At 34.8% G+C, this 16,972-nt stretch overlaps 1 protein-coding gene across 1 annotated transcript in view; it reads left to right on the top strand.

Moving 5' to 3' along the window:
- NUBPL (nucleotide binding protein like) overlaps positions 1-16,972 on the top strand; it is a 358,007-nt gene that overhangs the window by 232,155 nt on the left and 108,880 nt on the right. The window contains 1 exon segment of the mRNA XM_044660005.1: positions 12,997-13,090. Coding sequence (XP_044515940.1) covers positions 12,997-13,090 — 94 coding nt within the window.

Consider the following 16,972-nt stretch of genomic DNA (forward strand, 5'->3'; position numbering starts at 1 on the left):
TACAACACACAAATAGCCATCACAATCTAGTGTTTGATAAATGCAAAGATCCAAGTTTGGGAGTTAAAACTTGGCATTTGACAAAAATTGCTGGGAAAACTAGAAGCAGTTTGACAAAAAGTAGGCATAGACCAATATCTCCTAACATGTATAAAGATAAGGTCAAAATGGATAAATGATGTAGGCATAAAAAGTGATAACATAAGTAAATTGGGAGAACATGGAGATACATCAGAAGTGAAGTCAGGATACCCATTATCACCACTATTATTCAGTACTGTACTATTGTACTCAAAATGCTAGCTATAGCAATAAGAAAAGAAAAAGAAATTGAAGGTATAGGCAGTGTAGAAAAAAAATCATCACTCTTTGCAGTTAAAATAATTAGCAACTCAGTGGAGTGAGAGTCAGGCCTAGAGACGGGAGGTCCTAGGTTCAAACCCAGCCTCAGCCACTTCCCAGCTGTGTGACCCTGGGCAAGTCACTTGACCCCCATTGCCCACCCTTACCACTCTTCCACCTATGAGACAATACACCGAGATTAAGGGTTTAAAAAAAAAATAATTAGCAACTTTAGTTAAAGTAGCAGAATATAAAATATATGTACACAAATCATCAGCATTTCTATATATTGCTACTAGGCCCAACAGCAAAAAAATTTCTTTTAAATTATTAGTAGGTATTACAAAATACTTGCTATCAGGTTGACTAATAAGACAGAGAAGGAAAATGTTAAATATTGGAGGGGATATGGGAAAATTTGAACACTAAAAACCTCTTGATGAAGTTGTGAACTGATCCAGCATTTCTGGAGAAAATTTTGTAACTATATTTAAAGGACTCTAAAATCTTGCATATCCTTTGACCCATCAGTACCATTACCAAACCATTATTCCAAAGCGATAAAAAAGGACCTATTTGTACAAAAAATATTCATTGTAGCTCTTTTTGTGGTAGCAAAGATTTGGAAATTGAGAGGTTGTCCATCAGTTGAGGGTCTGACAAGTTGTGGTATATGATTGTGATGGAATACTATTGTGCTAAAAGAAATGATTGGGAAGGATCGTTTCAGAAAAATCTGAAAAGATTTATATGAAATGATGCAAAGTGAAGTGAGCAGAACCAGAAAAATATTATGTAACATGTCTTGAACAACTGTGAATGGCCTAGTTTTTCTCAGCAATGCAGTAATCCAAGACAATCCCAGACTCTCATGATAGAACTGATTGAGCCTAAATGCATCCTCAAACATACTATATTTTATTTTCTTCTTTTTTTATTTGAGTTCTCTTCCACAAAAATGACAAAATGGAATAATATTTTACATGATTTCACATATAAAATCTATTTCAGATTTCTTACCATCCAAGGGAGAGGGAAGAGCAGAGAGGGAGAGTCAGAAGGGAGAAAATTTGGAACTCATAATTTAAAAAATGAATCTTAAAAAATTTTTACATGTAATAAGGGAAAAGTAAAATATTATTTTAAAAAATAAAAAATAAATTGTGGAAGTTGGACTGAAAAAAGAATTCATAACATTAGCTTCAGTAGTGTTTCTTAATTTGATTAAGGAATAAAATGAATACTTATCCTAAAAAATATGATTTTATCATTAGAAACAAAATGAAATCATTTCAAAATTTGAATGATTTTCAGGAATTTGGATAACAAGTTTTCTTAATAAAACAATGACAAACCTTACTGTGTGCCTAGGGATAAGCTCAGTTAATTTTGTTGTTCCGAAGACTTGTTTGAAATCAATGGGCCATCAATTGAAGCAATTCTGTTTTTACTTTTTTAATGGATTTTTGTTGTGAATATAGCTTACACTTATGTATCATATTATGGTTTCAAAATGCTTTAAATTTACATTCCCATTCAATTTTTAGAACAGATCATCGAAGTATGTCACATAAATGCTATCTTCATATTTTTCCCAAAGGAGGAAACTGAGTCTTTTTTATGCATATATTTTTTTCCAACATTTATTTATTTGTTTGTTTATTTTAAGCATTGATTAATATTTATTTTTTAGAAAAGTTAACATGGTTACATAATTCATGCTTTTACTTTCCACTTCACGCCCAAGCTCCCCATCCCCCCATGGCTGATATGTATTTTCACTGGTTTTAACATGTGTCATTGATCAAGACCTATTTCCAAATTGTTGATAGTTGCATTGCTGTGGTAGTTTCGAGTCTACATCCCCAATCATGTCTGCCTCAACCCATGTGTTCAAGCAGTTGTTTTTCTTCTGTTTCTGTTCCTGTAGTTCTTCCTCTGAATGTGGGTAGCGTTCTTTTCCATAAGTCCCTCAGAATTGTCCTGGGTCATTGCATTGCTCCTAGTACAGAAGTCCATTACATTCTATTTTACCACAGCGTATTGGTCTCTGTGTACAATGTTCTTCTGGCTCTGCTCCTTTCACTCTGCCTCAATTCCCAGAGGTCTTTCCAGTTCACATGGAATTCCTCCAGTTTATTATTTCTTTGAGAACAATAGTATACCATCACCAGCATATACCACAATTTGTTCAGACATTCCCCAATTGAAGGACATACCCTCATTTTCCAGTTCTTTGCCACCACAAAAAGCTCGGCTATAAATATTTTCGTATGTCTGTTTATCTATGATCTCTTTGGGGTAAAATCCCAACAATGGTATGGCTGGATCAAAGGGCAGGCATTCTTTTAAAGCCCTTTGAGCATAGTTCCAAATTGCCAGCCAGAATGGTTGGATCAGTTCACAACTCCACCAGCAATGTATTAATGTCCCAATTTTGCCACATCCCCTCCAACATTCATTGCTCTCCCCTTCTTTCATTTTAGCCAATCTGCTAGGTGTGAAGTGATACCTCAGAGTTGTTTTGATTTGCATTTCTCTGCAAAACTCTGTCAGAGTTTTTTGTTATAAAGATATTTTCCCAATTTGTTGTTTCCCTTCTGATTTTGGCTACATTATTTTTGTTTGTACAAAAGCTTTTTAGTTTGATATAATCAAAATCATTTATTTTACATTTTGTAATTTTCTCTAACTCTTGCTTGGTTTTAAAATCTTTCCTTTCCCAGGGATCTGACAAGTAAACTATTCTATGTTCACATAACTTATTTATAGTTTTCCTCTTTATATTCAAGTCATTCACCCATTCTGAATTTATCTTGGTGTAGGGTGTGAGATGTTGATCTAAAACTAATCTCTGCCATATTGTTTTCCAAATTTCCCAACAGTTTTTGTCATATAGTGGATTCATGTCCCAAAAGTTGGGCTCTTTGGGTTTATCATACACTATCTTGCTGATGTCACTTACCCCAAGTCTATTCCACTGATCCTCCCTTCCAGTACCATACCGTTTTGGTGACTGCTGCTTTATAGTACAGTTTAATATCTGATATTGCTTGGCCCCATTCCTTCACATTTTTTTCATTATTTCTCTTGACATTCTTGATTTTTTTCCAGATGAACTTTGTTATACTTTTTCCTAATTCAGTAAAAAAGTTTTTTGGTAGTTTGATAGGTATGGCACTAAATAGGTAAATTAATTTGGGTAGAATGGTCATTTTTATTATGTTAGCTCGTCCTACCCATGAGCAATCAATGTTTTTCCAATTGTTTAGATCTAGTTTTAATTGTTTGGAAAGTGTTTTGTAGTTGTTTTCATATAATTGCTGTGTTTGTTTTAGTAGATAGATTCCTAAGTATTTTATATTGCCCAGGGTGATTTTAAATGGTGTTTCTCTTTCTACCTTTTGCTGCTGTGGTGTGTTGGAAACATATAGAAATGCTGATGATTTATGTGCATTTATTTTGTATCCTGCAACTTTGCTAAAGTTGTTGATTATTTCTACCAGCTTCTTAGTTGATTCTCTAGGATTTTTTAAGTATACCATCTTATCATCTGCAAAGAGTGATAGCTTAGTCTCCTCATTGCCTATTTTGATACCTTCAATTTCTTTTTCTTCTCTAATTGCTACTGCTAGTGTTTCTAGTACAATGTTAAATAATAGAGGTGATAATGGGCATCCTTGTTTCACTCCTGATCTTATTGGGAAGGCTTCTAATTTATCCCCATTGCATATGATGCTTGTTGATGGTTTTAGGTATATACTGTTTATTATTTTTAGGAAAGGACCTTCTATTCCTATACTTTCCAGGGTTTTCAATAGGAATGGATGCTGTATTTTGTCAAAGGCTTTTTCAGCATCTATTGAGATAATCATGTGATTTTTGTTTTTTAAATTGTTGATATGGTCAATTATGTGGATGGTTTTCCTAATGTTGAACCATCCTTGCATTCCTGGTATAAATCTTCCCTGATCATGATGGATGATCCTCTTGATCACTTGTTGGAGTCTCTTTGCTAGTATTCTATTTAAAATTTTTGCATCTATGTTCATTAGGGAGATTGGTCTGTAGTTTTCTTTCTCTGTTTTTGGTCTACCTAGCTTTGGAATCAGTACTATATTTGAGTCATAAAAGGAATTTGGTAGGACTCCTTCTTTGCTTATTATATCAAATAATTTGTATAGTATTGGGATTAGTTGCTCTTTGAATGTCTGATAGAATTCACTTGTGAATCCATCAGGCCCTGGCGATTTTTTCTTAGGGAGTTCTTTGATGGCTTGTTCAATTTCTTTTTCGGATATTGGATTATTTAGGTATTCTATTTCTTCTGCTGTTAATCTAGGCAATTTGTATTTTTGTAAATATTCATCCACATCTCCTAGATTGCTATATTTATTGCCATATAATTGGGCCAAATAGTTTTTAATGATTGCCTTAATTTCCCCTTCATTAGAGGTGAGGTCTCCCTTTTCATCTTTGATACTGTCAATTTGGTTTTCTTCTTTCCTTCTTTTTATTAGATTGACCAGAACTTTTCTATTTTATCTGTTTTTTCAAAATACCAGCTTCTAGTCTTATTTATTAATGCAATAGTTCTTTTACTTTCGATTTTATTAATTTCTCCCTTGATTTTTAGTATTTCTAATTTAGTTTTCATCTGGAAATTTTTAATTTGCTCACTTTCTAATTTTTTAAGTTGCATGCCCAATTCTCCCTAATTTGTTAATATATGCACTCAAGGATATAAATTTCCCCCTGAGTACTGCTTTGGCTGCATCCCACAGAGTTTGGTAGGATGTCTCATCATTGTTATTCTCTACAATGAAATTGTTGATTATTTCTATGATTTATTCTTTGACAAATTGGTTTTGGAGAATCATATTATTTAATTTCCAATTAGTTTTTGATTTGCCTGTCCGGGTGCCCTTACTAATTATTATTTTTATTACATTATGATCTGAGAAGGTTACATTTATTATTTCTGTTCCTTTGTATTTGTTTGCAATGTTTCTATGCCTTATTACTTGGTCAATCTTTGTGAATGTACCTTATGTAGCTAAAAAGCAGGTGTATTCTTTTTTTGTTCCTATTTATTTTTCTCCACATATCTATTAAATCTATTTTTTCTAGAACTTCATTCACCTCTCTTACCTCTTTCTTATTTATTTTTTGGTTTGATTTATCAAGATCTGAAAGAGGATTATTTACATGTCCCACTAGTATGGTTTTATTATCTATTTCCTTCTTGAGATCTGCCAGTTTCTCCTTTACGAATCTGTTTGCTGTGCCATTTTGTGCATACATATTGAGCAATATTATTTCCTCATTGTCTATACTGCCTTTAATCAGGATGTAATGACCTTCTCTGTCTTTTTTAATCATATATATTTTTTCTTTGGCTTTGTCAGAAATCATAATAGCCACTCCTGCCTTTTTTTCCTCATTTGAGGCCCAAAGGATTTTGCTCAAGCCCTTTACCTTAAACTTGTGTATGTCCACCCTCCTCATATGTGTTTCTTGTAGACAACATATGGTAGGATTTTGGTTTCTAATCCACTCTGCTCTTTGCTTCCTTTTTATGGGAGAGCTCATCCCATTCACATTCAGAGTTATAATTATTAGCTGTGTGTTCACCGACATTTTTGTATCCTCTCCTAGTTCTACCCCTTATTCTTACACTATTTCCTTTAAAACCAATGGTTTGCTTTATGCCAGTAACCCTTGTCCCCTCCCTTGATTTACTTCTTTTTCTACCTACTCCCTTATTATTCCTCTCTTTTTATTTTTAAGGCCTAATGAATTTACTCTCCCTTCTACTCACCTCCTTTTTTTGACCTCCCTACTCCCCTGCTCCCCTTGGTTTATCCCTTCTGACTTTCTCAGTAGGGTTAGATAGAGTTTTATATCCCAATGGATAAAGCTACTCTTCCCTCTCAGGGTTAATTACACTGAGAGTAAGGCTTAAATATTACCTCTTAATGCTCTCTTCTTCTCCTTCTTATAATAGTATTCATCCCTTCCCCTTCCCATGCCTTCTTTATGTGTAATAGAATATCCTATTTTTCTTATTCATTCAAGTTTCTCTTGGTGTCCTCTACTATTCACCCCCTCTTTCCTACCCCCATATCATCTTAGACCATTTAGTATTCCAACCTTTCCCTATGAATAATTCTTCTAATTACTATAATAGTGAATACTATAATAATGAATAGAGTTCCTTACAGAGAATTATACATAACATTTCTCCAGAAAGGAATACAAATAATTAGATCATATTGAAGCCCTTAAAGAGGGAAATTTAAAAAAATATGAGTTTTCTTTCTCCTCTGTTTCTTATTCATCTTTTCATGTTTCTCTTGATTTTTGTGGTTGGATATAGAACTTTCCATTTAGTCCTGGTCTTTTCTGTGCAAATACTTGGAAATCTTCTATCTTATTGAATGCCCAAACTTTCCCCTGGAAGTATATAGTTAGTTTTGATGGGCAGGTTATCCTTGGTTATAGACCCAGTTCTCTTGCCTTTCTGAATATCATATTCCAAGCCTTGTAGTCTTTTAGTGTGGAGGCTGCCAGATCCTGTGTGATCCTGATGGGTGCTCCTTGATATCTGAATTGTCCCTTTCTGACTCTTTGTAAAATTTTTTCTTTTACTTGGAAGCTCTTGAATTTGGCTATTATATTACTGGGCATTGTCTTTTCTGGGTCTGGTGTAGAGGGTGATCTATGGATCCTTTCAATGTCTATATTGCCCTCTTGTTATAGAACTTCAGGGCAATTTTGCTGAATAATTTCTTTTAATATGGAGTCCAAATTTCTATTAATTTCTCCTTTTTCAGAAAGACCAATGATTCTCAGATTGTCTCTTCTAGATCTGTTTTCTTGGTCTGTCACTTTCTCATTGAGATATTTCAGGTTTCCTTCTATTTTATCAGTCTTTTGACTTTGCTTTATTTGTTCTTGCTGTCTTGAGAGATCATTAGCTTCTAATTACTCAATTCTAGCCTTTAGGGACTGGTTTTTGGCTATAGTCTTTTGGTTTTCCTTTTCAATCTGGTCATTTCTGGTCTTCAATTTACTTGCCTCTCTTTCCAGTTGTGAAATTCTGCCTTTTAAACTGTTATTTTCTTGCCAGATTTTGGTTTCCAATTTGCTTTCCATTTCGTTTGATTTTGGGGCATGTTTCTCCAATTGGAAGTTTCTGTCTTCTAATCTGTTACTTTCCTTTTGAGCTATTTCCCACTTCTCTTGCCAAATCTCTTCCATCTTTCTCATCATTTCAGATTTGAACTCTTCAATAGCTTGTGGCCAGTTTTCATTATTTTGGGAAGGTTTGGATATGATTACTTGCTTGTTCTCCTCTGCTGTTTGCTCTTTTGTCTGTATTTTATCTGTGTAAAAGTTGTCGAATGTTACAGATTTCTTCTTGATGATCTTTCTCTTTTGGGGTTCTTGTCTCTGGCTTGCCATTGTTAGCCCTGCACCCTCTCAGGTTTATCCTCACTCTCAGGGTGTGTCTGCACTCTTTAGGCTCCTGAGGTCTAGTTGTTCTCAGAGTCAAGCCTCCCAATGGTCCCCTTGTTTGTTGCTCTGCCTGAGGCTCCTTTAACAGCCTTAGGGTGCTGATTCCACAGTTGTGCACCCCGCTTCACTGGGTCCCCACTCAAGGTCTGTGCCTGAGCTTGGGATCCGAGTTCTTGCCTGCGCTCAGGATCCGTGTCTGAGCTTGCATCTTCACCTGTACTTGTGCCTGTGTTCAGGGTCTGTGTTCAAAGTCCACATGTTCTTTGGCTTCTTGGGGTCTTTAGTCTTGCTATTCTCAGGGGCAGGTCCTAGTGACCCCAGGTAGGTGCCAAGGACTTAATGCGTGCCCTAAACTTGCTCTAACTCTTGTGCACTGGCTTTGGCACTGTAGGTGGTGTGGCGTGTGGGAGGGGGTTGCTTAGCTTGCATTTTAGTGAGAGCTGTTTCACCCCTTTATAGCATGGAAGTGCCCTGATTCCATGTACCTCCAATGCTGCGCCCCGTTGTGCAGTCCCTTCGTTCCTCAGGATTTGTTTTTATGTCTTCTTGAGGAGTCCTATATGTTTCGGTTAGGAGAGGTTAAGCAGCTGCTTTTTACCCTGCCACCATCTTAACCAGGAAGTCTCCTCAGGAAACTTAGTCTTTTAAAGGAGTTGATTGATTCATTTAAGATCATACTCCTAGAATGAATAGAAAACATGACTCATCATGATCAGTCTTTCCATTCATTACATCATCTGTTTTTCTTATGTATGTTAAAGGAACTTATTTCTATTTTTTAAAAAAGTAAAATATTATCTGCCTTTTTGGATGTGTCACCCTAGTGGCTGTCTCAAATATGTAGTTTGTGACTTACTCAAAATAAAACTTTTTGTGTCATTTAAGTTTATTATTGCAAATAGAAGTCAAGTCAACAAGAATTCATTAAGCATTTATGATGTGCCTTACACTAAGATAAATGCTGGGAATACAAATACAAACAGAAGGAAAGACAGTTCCTGCTTGTAAGCAGCTCACTCTAATGGGGAAAGATCACAAATAAATAGAGCTAATGGGACGAGAGGAAAAAGATGGAGATACTCAAGCACAAGGGAGCTTTAGAAGTTCTGGAAGAGTCTCAGAAGGATAGAAGAAGGCTGCAGAAGGATAAAGACAGGGCTGGCCTGGGGTCCACCTTAAAATTGATGTTCTGGAATAAACCAGAAAACCAGGGGTAGATATCACAGGATTGGAGAATACTTTCAGTGTGTGAAGTCCAGAGGTAGAATGACCTTTTAGTGTTATAAAGGTTTCTGGGCCATTTTAGAGAAATTCCAGGAGATTGAAGAGATCAGCCCAGAGATGAATGAATATATAGCTGGTCTGGACCTCCTTCTTAAAATGGTAGCTTTGCGAGGAATCAGCTAATCAGAGGGACATGGTAAGGGTTTTTTAAAGCAAGAGGAATTTGCATTTTATATGCTTGAGGCAATTGGAAACTAGTATAGCTTTTTAAGTGTCAAATGTGAAATTGAGTATCAAATTTGGTAATTGTGTGTAATATGATTGGAGAAAAGAGAAACTAGATGCAGCAAAATCAATTATGAGACTATTGCTATCACCTAGTTGAGAAGCAATGAGAGCCTAACTGACCAAGAGTAGTATGAGTATAAAGGAAATGCCAGATCCAAGAAATGTTGAGGCAAATCAACATGATGGCAACAGAGGATTGAAATGAGACTGAAGAGGCAAGGATGATTTTGCTATTTTTGAATCAAAGTAACCAGAAATATGGTATCCCTCAACCGGATTAGGGGATTTTGAAAGGTTAAGGTATAAAGTTAAAAGTATTTGATTTCCTTTTTTCTGGTGGTGTTGAATTTGAGATACCTAAGCAATATCCAGATGGATACAGGCAACTGGACATATCAGTCATGCAATTAGAATCTCCAGATTGGCACTCTGTAGAGAGCTAAGTGTTGGATTATTGGTTTGGAAGTAATTTACATGGAGATGATAGTTGGATCATGGGAACTGAAGAAGTTATTGGAAAGAGAGAAATGTAGAGAGGAAAGAGGAGAAAGCCTGAGATATATCCACATACAGAGGGAGACATGAATTCTGCAGAGGAGACCAAAAAGGATTAGTCTAAAAGTAGGAAAAAAACAATGACAAAAAATCAATGACAGTGCCATAAAAACCAAGTTTTGTGTTGTGTTATCTATGTATTTGCTAGATTACCCTAGCAGGGACTATTTCATTTTTGTCTTTGTATCTGCAGTGCCTAATATATGAGGTGTTTAATAATTGCTTATAAATTAAGTGAAATTGTGGAGGTTATTAATTAAGCACTTTTGCTTAGATTTATTTGGGGCTTCTCTATAGTTGTTGGCTTGAACATTTTAGAATAGTAAAAACCTTTTCAGAAGCTATTACTTGAAATGTTCCCCTGAAATATTGACTTAAATATTTCTAGCTATTTTGTTTTCCTCATAAGAAACCTTGGCCTATTGGGAACTCTGCAGCAGCTAAAAGGGTTTACTGTTCTTTGATATTTATTCTATTATATAATTAGTAAAACCTAAATTATATGAGTAAGTCAAGTATAAGCAGGATCTGGAGATACCCCAAATTATATTACATGCATTGCTTTTCTTTTCACCTTTCAAGAAAACTGAGATTTTTTGGCAGCCATGTAATTCAGTATTAATGAAAGTTGACTGGAGTTAAGCTGTTCTCTTTACTTCTATATTTTAAAATCAGGAGATAATTGCTGGAACAAAGGAATATTTTGGGTTCCATGGGGCCTTGACAGTATTTCTCTTTTAACGAGTGGGAAACCAGAGCCAAACAGATAAATATGATTAAATGCCAAGGAACAACAATGATAACTTGTTGGCGCCAGTCACTTGATGTTCCCTGAAACACAGAGACACATTAGTCTGCCAGTACCAGGGGGTTTCTATGCAAAAACTAGCAGCTTTTAGAAACCAATTACCCTAGAGGAAGTTCCTTTTTGGGAGCAATTTTGCTGAAATTCAGTCAATATAAGACGAAAATGATCCTTTTTATCATCTTCTGAAATACTTTAATAGGCCATAGGCATAGTGTGTCTTTGGAATACATTGCTTTTATTACCTGTTTTCTAAGCCAAGTACTTTGTATTGAAAATGAAGTCCATTGATGTTCATCATATCAGAGCCTTTTATGGTGTGATAAGTCTTATAGTTTACAATGTAATATAATTTGGATCTAAAAACTAGAATGCAAGGATATATATGCATATGTCTCTATTTAATGTATATATGAACATATACGATTTAGATTTAGTACATTTAAGATCATAGATTTAGAATTAGAAAGGACCTCAAAGTTTATCTAGTCTAATAGATAAAGAAACAGTCTTTTGGAATTTCAGTGACTTGTCCAAGTTTATATACATGATGTCAGTGGTGTGATCTAATATCCAGGGCCAGTGCTCTTCCCCTACATGACACTATATTACATAAGTAAATAGATTTCTCAAAAGATCAGTCAATTGATAAACATTTATCCAGGGCTTATTTTTTACCAGTCTGAATAAAAGGGTAATGTGATAAATTTAAAAGCCCCATGTACCCTAGTACATTAGTTATTGTGATTGATTTCATTAATGGATTACTTTTTAGTTTCCTATGTGCCCAGAATGTTCTAAATTGTTGTAATTTGATATACCATATTTTTTTCTTCATATATTTTAATGGGTGACACCATAACAAAATAGGAACAGAAAAGGAAAGCCAGCAAACATTTAGTAAGCTCCTACTTTGTGTCACTATGCTGAGCACTAAGGTTACAAAGAGAAGCAAAAATTCTCCATTCCTCTAATGAACTCACAATCTAATGAGGTAGAGAAAACATACAACTAATTATGAGCAAACAAGGTCTATACAGGCTAAATTGGAGATAAACTCAACAGGAAGGCAGCAGTATAAAGGGGGATTAGAAGACTTTTTGTAGAAGGTGAGTTTTTAGTTGAGAAAATGTGGCTACCGAGTTATTTTCATTTTGATTTGGACTTCGGGAAGTTATAGTATTCTAGTCCTGTGTCAAACATGTGGCCCACAATAATTCCAAGGTGACCTGCACCAGATTAAAATATAACTGGGAAATATTTACCAAAATAAATAAAAATGCAGTAAAACATAGTTAATATTAAAACATGGTTTTCTAAGTCAATATTCAGCCCACAGGAATCCTTTTGTATGGTTTAATGGACCCTGTTTCTAAGAGTTTGGCATTACTGTTCTAGGTTATAAGAAAGTGTGACTTGATTCCTGAAGGTAATCAGAGTAAAACAATTTTCATAAATCTACAGATGGAAAGGACCTTAAGGGCCATCCAATTCAAACCTGTCATTTTTCCAAAAGAAAAATTTGAGGTCTAGCAGTGACTTGTTCAGAATTACAGAGGTATAGTAAGTATCAGTGGCCAAATCACTAAATCACTTTACTGCTCCAAGTCCCATTTTTCTCATTAGGTGAGGCAGGTTAATAATCCTAATACTACTTCCTTACTTGTTGGATTTTCCTGGGGAAAATACTTTGAGAGAGTGCTATATTTATATAGAGTGCTATATAAATGAAATCAATTTGTATTAATAACACTGAATATGAGGTTCACTTATACTTGGTGTTCTCTACAGCTTATCATTTGAGAAATGGAAACATTAATATTTAAATGTCTTGAAAGAGTCTTACCTTCCATCTTTTTTTAAAAAAAGTTACTTTCAGTATTACCTTTATTAGCAAATTTCCCACTTTAAACTTATACCAGTGACTTCCATTAGGAATGAAAAATAACCAAAACAAAGTGATAAAAAAGGTCAAGCTTTTCAAGATGCAGTAGTATTATTACAATACCAAAGTATTTCATGAAATAGAAGTAAAGCCTTTTCTTCAATAGGAGCCAATTTTGTGATGAGTTCACCCTTAGTACACTGAGCCATTTGGAAATTATTCCTGACTATTCAATAAAGGCAAGAAATGAAAAGGTGGCAAATCATTTATGATTAATTTCTTTAGTAGCCATTGACGACCATCATTAATCTCACTAAGCTTTCCTTAGCTGTTGTACACTACTGCTGTTTAACATATTTGTGATTTTGGTTTATAGGTCGACTGGGGTCAGCTGGACTATTTAGTTATTGACATGCCACCAGGAACAGGAGATGTGCAGTTATCAGTCTCTCAGAATATCCCTATTTCAGGTAAATTTTAAAAATTTAAGTTGATTGTTTAAGTTGTGATTTGTTTGCTATTTTTAGATTGCCATGCATGAAATATGGGGTGGGGGAGTTCTTTGTGAAATGCAGACATTTATATATCTTTTAAAACCCTGAGATGCCTCCACAAAAATCCTGCTGGGCTGCCTCATTATGGCAAAGGGCCACATAGCAAATTAAGCAAGCTTTCAGAATTATTTAGATGAGAGAAAAGGGAAAAGGAGAGTGATTAATAAAACAGTGTTTTCAACATAAAGAAACAGATTTCTTAGAATTTTACTTGCTTAAAAAGATACTTTCCTACTCATTGCTCTAAGAAGATAAAGTCAACTACAAAAGACAATTCCATTCACAGTATTTATCTTCTTAGTTTTATAACATGTACCATTTTTTTAAGTAAAGGGTAACAATTACTTTTTGAATTAATTCCCAATATATTTTTTGTAAGTGAAAAGTAAATGTGTAAATTCTGTGGCAGATATACCACAGGCACTAGTTTCAATTTTCTGACAGTTTGATGGAGTTAATTTCTTCCATTAGATGAGCATTCCCACACAGACAAATCATAATCTTCCCATGTCTTCTCATGCTGTGGGATTCTTGCCAATTCCAAGTCAAACCAAGTCAATGAGTATTTATTAAGCACCAAACTATATGTCAGACAAAATCCTCCACAGAAGGTCTGCCACTATGCCAGAGACCTTCCTTTGGTCTTTTAAAATTTCTGAGATATTAGTGCATCATTTAAGCTCTTCTTTTATTCTCACTCACTCACACTAATGATTGGGCTACCACTTCTTTTAATTATATATGTCCCTTATTATGTTTTATTGATACTTATTTTTAATAAATTTGTGCATGATGTATTCCTCTTCCCCACCCTTTGTTAAGTGGCAGGAACTCTTGTTTCTAATCTTTGTTTTTGCAGTGCCTAGCACAATGTCTTGTATATACTGTGATATTTTGATCAATCTTTGTTCCCATCTAGGAGTATACTACAAAGATGCATATTGGAAACCACCCCTATGTATTCATCTTGTGCAGTTCTCACCCCTGAATTTCTTTAAATCCTCCACAATAAATCCAGTCAACCTGCAAGGGATCGAGCTCTATAATCTTCTGATATCACATGAATACTGCTGGTGCTTGCAGATTGATACATGCCTTTTGTACAATTCTCTCATAATTCATCTTTCTAATATCCTTTGAGTGATCCTCAATATCATTTCTCCATAGAAATTCCATGACTCCCAGCCAAATAATATCACCAGAAGAATATTGATGTTAAAAAGATGGGCCATTATGTTTAGGGGAAACCTGAAAGTAAATAAAAAGAGCTATATAATTTCCTAAAGGCAGTCTCACTTGGTTTTTTCCTACTGTTCAATTTGGGGCCCAACTCACTGTACATTCACACTGCCTGTCAAAGATTCAAATGCTGATGGATGAGTTCTATGGATTGTTCATATACATATCCAAACTTGCCAAGAGACATTTTTCATCCACTTGAATTTTTTAGTATGGATGAGTAGGCCAAAATCTATTTTTAGTCATTTTGACTCTCATTTAAGAAGCTCTGCAGTGTTCCTGGGCTTGATATAGTCAGTACAGTATCATCCACAAACAAGAGCACCTGGAGGTCTTCACCACTCAGAGAGAATCCCTCTTCCATTTTGATTTGATTATCCTCCATGATGGTGGCCAACTCCTTTGGCAAACTTGTATTTCCCTTGTTTTATGCTTCACTTTGCATTAATATCCAGAGGATCACTGAATAAAGTTACTACTGCTAAATCTTTCAAGGGGTTTTTATGATTTTGACCTAAGAGTTACCTTGTTAGAAGACAACCTTTAAGGCAGCACTTTCTTTATTGAATCAAAATAATTTTTATGTTTAGCAAACAATAATCACAAGGCAATCTTGTATTCTTGATACCTTTTAGCATATGACTATAAAAATGTGACCTATTAAGTGAAAAAAACTATTATCTTCTCACACCTTCATCAGGGATTTCCCATATGTATATATAGATTATTTAATTTTTGTATTAAATAGAAATTAAGTAAATAGGTAGTTATTTTTGATATTTTCTCAGTCACTATTTTTGTGGAGGTGGGGAGAAAGGAGTAATAATAAAGTCCAATGTTGTTTTTCTCATGCCTCCGATATGAGAGCTATATATATATTTTAAAACCATTACCTTCTGTCTCGGAGTCAATACTGTGTATTGGCTCCAAGGCAAAAGAGTGGTAAGGGTAGGCAATGGGGATTAAGTGACTTGCCCAGGGTCACACAGCTAATAAGTGTCTGAGGCCAGATTTGAACCTAGGACCTCCTGTCTCTAGGCCTGGCTTTCAATCCACTGAGCCACCCAGCTGCCACTTGATATGAGATATTTTGAAAATAGAAATTCTTCTAGATATTTTGAGAATAGAATTCTAAATACCCTCAAATTTTGTCTTCTTCACCATAGACCTTCTCTATTCTCTAATATTTGGTCTAGTCCAACTGCTTTTTTATTCATTGCCTCCTTCAGTGGCATTCACTTATTCATTGCAGTATATCTGTGACAGTAATCTTAGAATTCAAATGTGGTGAATCCATTATATTTGTTGAAAAAAAGAATTATAAAATTTTTACAGATCTTTTCCATTTTTTTGATCCCTATGTTGTTCTCTCGTCAGCTTCATCCTTAGAGGCCTTTTGGATGACATTCCTTAGTTTGGTCTCTTGCTAGGCTTGTTTAATTTTTTTCTCCACTGTTTCTGTTTTATGAAACTAATACTCTTCTACCATCTTCCTCCATAAGACCTTACAAATCAATTTATATTCTAAAACTACACTACCCTTGGCTGCCATAGTTCTTCACTTGTCAGGGAGATCATCAAGTATTTGATAAGTGAAGTGGTTTCTAGGTTATTTTGTTTTCCTTGTTGTGGCAACTGATTTATATTGACTAGATTTTTTAGGAAATGGTTGTAATCTTTGACAATGTCCACCTCTTTACCCATTTATTTTAATTGCATACCATAATCTTCCTCATTATTATTCTCAATTTTTGTTTCATATTAATTTTGATCTTTGCTGTAAGTGTAGCATCATTAGATCCAGAAAGCTGATTTGGGAATGGCCCCTTTATCAACAGCTTTAAAATAATTTGTTTCATTAGTTGTGTTTTTTTGTTGCTCACATGCCCATCACTTCTTTCCTTTTAATGGAGGAAAATATTCATGACACATGGGCATGAAACCTTTTCTCACCTGTATACCTTGATCTCTCTTATTTTTAATTCCAACGTATAAATCCAGTAATCTTTTCACTGTACTCCCAGTATCATCACTGACTCATTCTTTGATTACAGAGTGGGGTATGGTAAGAGCTCTGGATTGGAAGTCAGAGACACTGGGCTCTGACTTGAGACTTACTAACTATGCTTTCAGGCAAGTAATTTCCTTTCTCTTTGCCCATTTTCTTACCTCTAAAATAAAGAGTATAATACTTGGGGAGGTATTACAGTATAATGGAAAAGGCAGAATATTTGGTGACAGAAGACCAGATTTGGAATCCCGTGTTATGGTGCTTATTACTCTTGGGCAAGTCAACTATCTCTGCAGTTCCTACCTTTGCATCAAAGCAATTGACTGTCAAAGTACATTTGATTTAATTTGAAATATATTTTTTAAAATCAAGTTCAAAGAATTTTCCTACCTCTCTCTATCTTCTCTAATAGCTATTGTCCAGCAATTATTTTCATTGTAACATTATTTTAATGTTGCATTATGAGATGGTGTCTCATGATATGCTGTTTTTTGCCTCTGGATACATTGTTTGCAACTTCATCAGGTCTTTCATTTACCTTTCCATAA

Source organism: Gracilinanus agilis, chromosome 2 (genome assembly GCF_016433145.1).
Source record: "Gracilinanus agilis isolate LMUSP501 chromosome 2, AgileGrace, whole genome shotgun sequence".
Lineage (NCBI taxonomy): Eukaryota > Metazoa > Chordata > Mammalia > Didelphimorphia > Didelphidae > Gracilinanus > Gracilinanus agilis.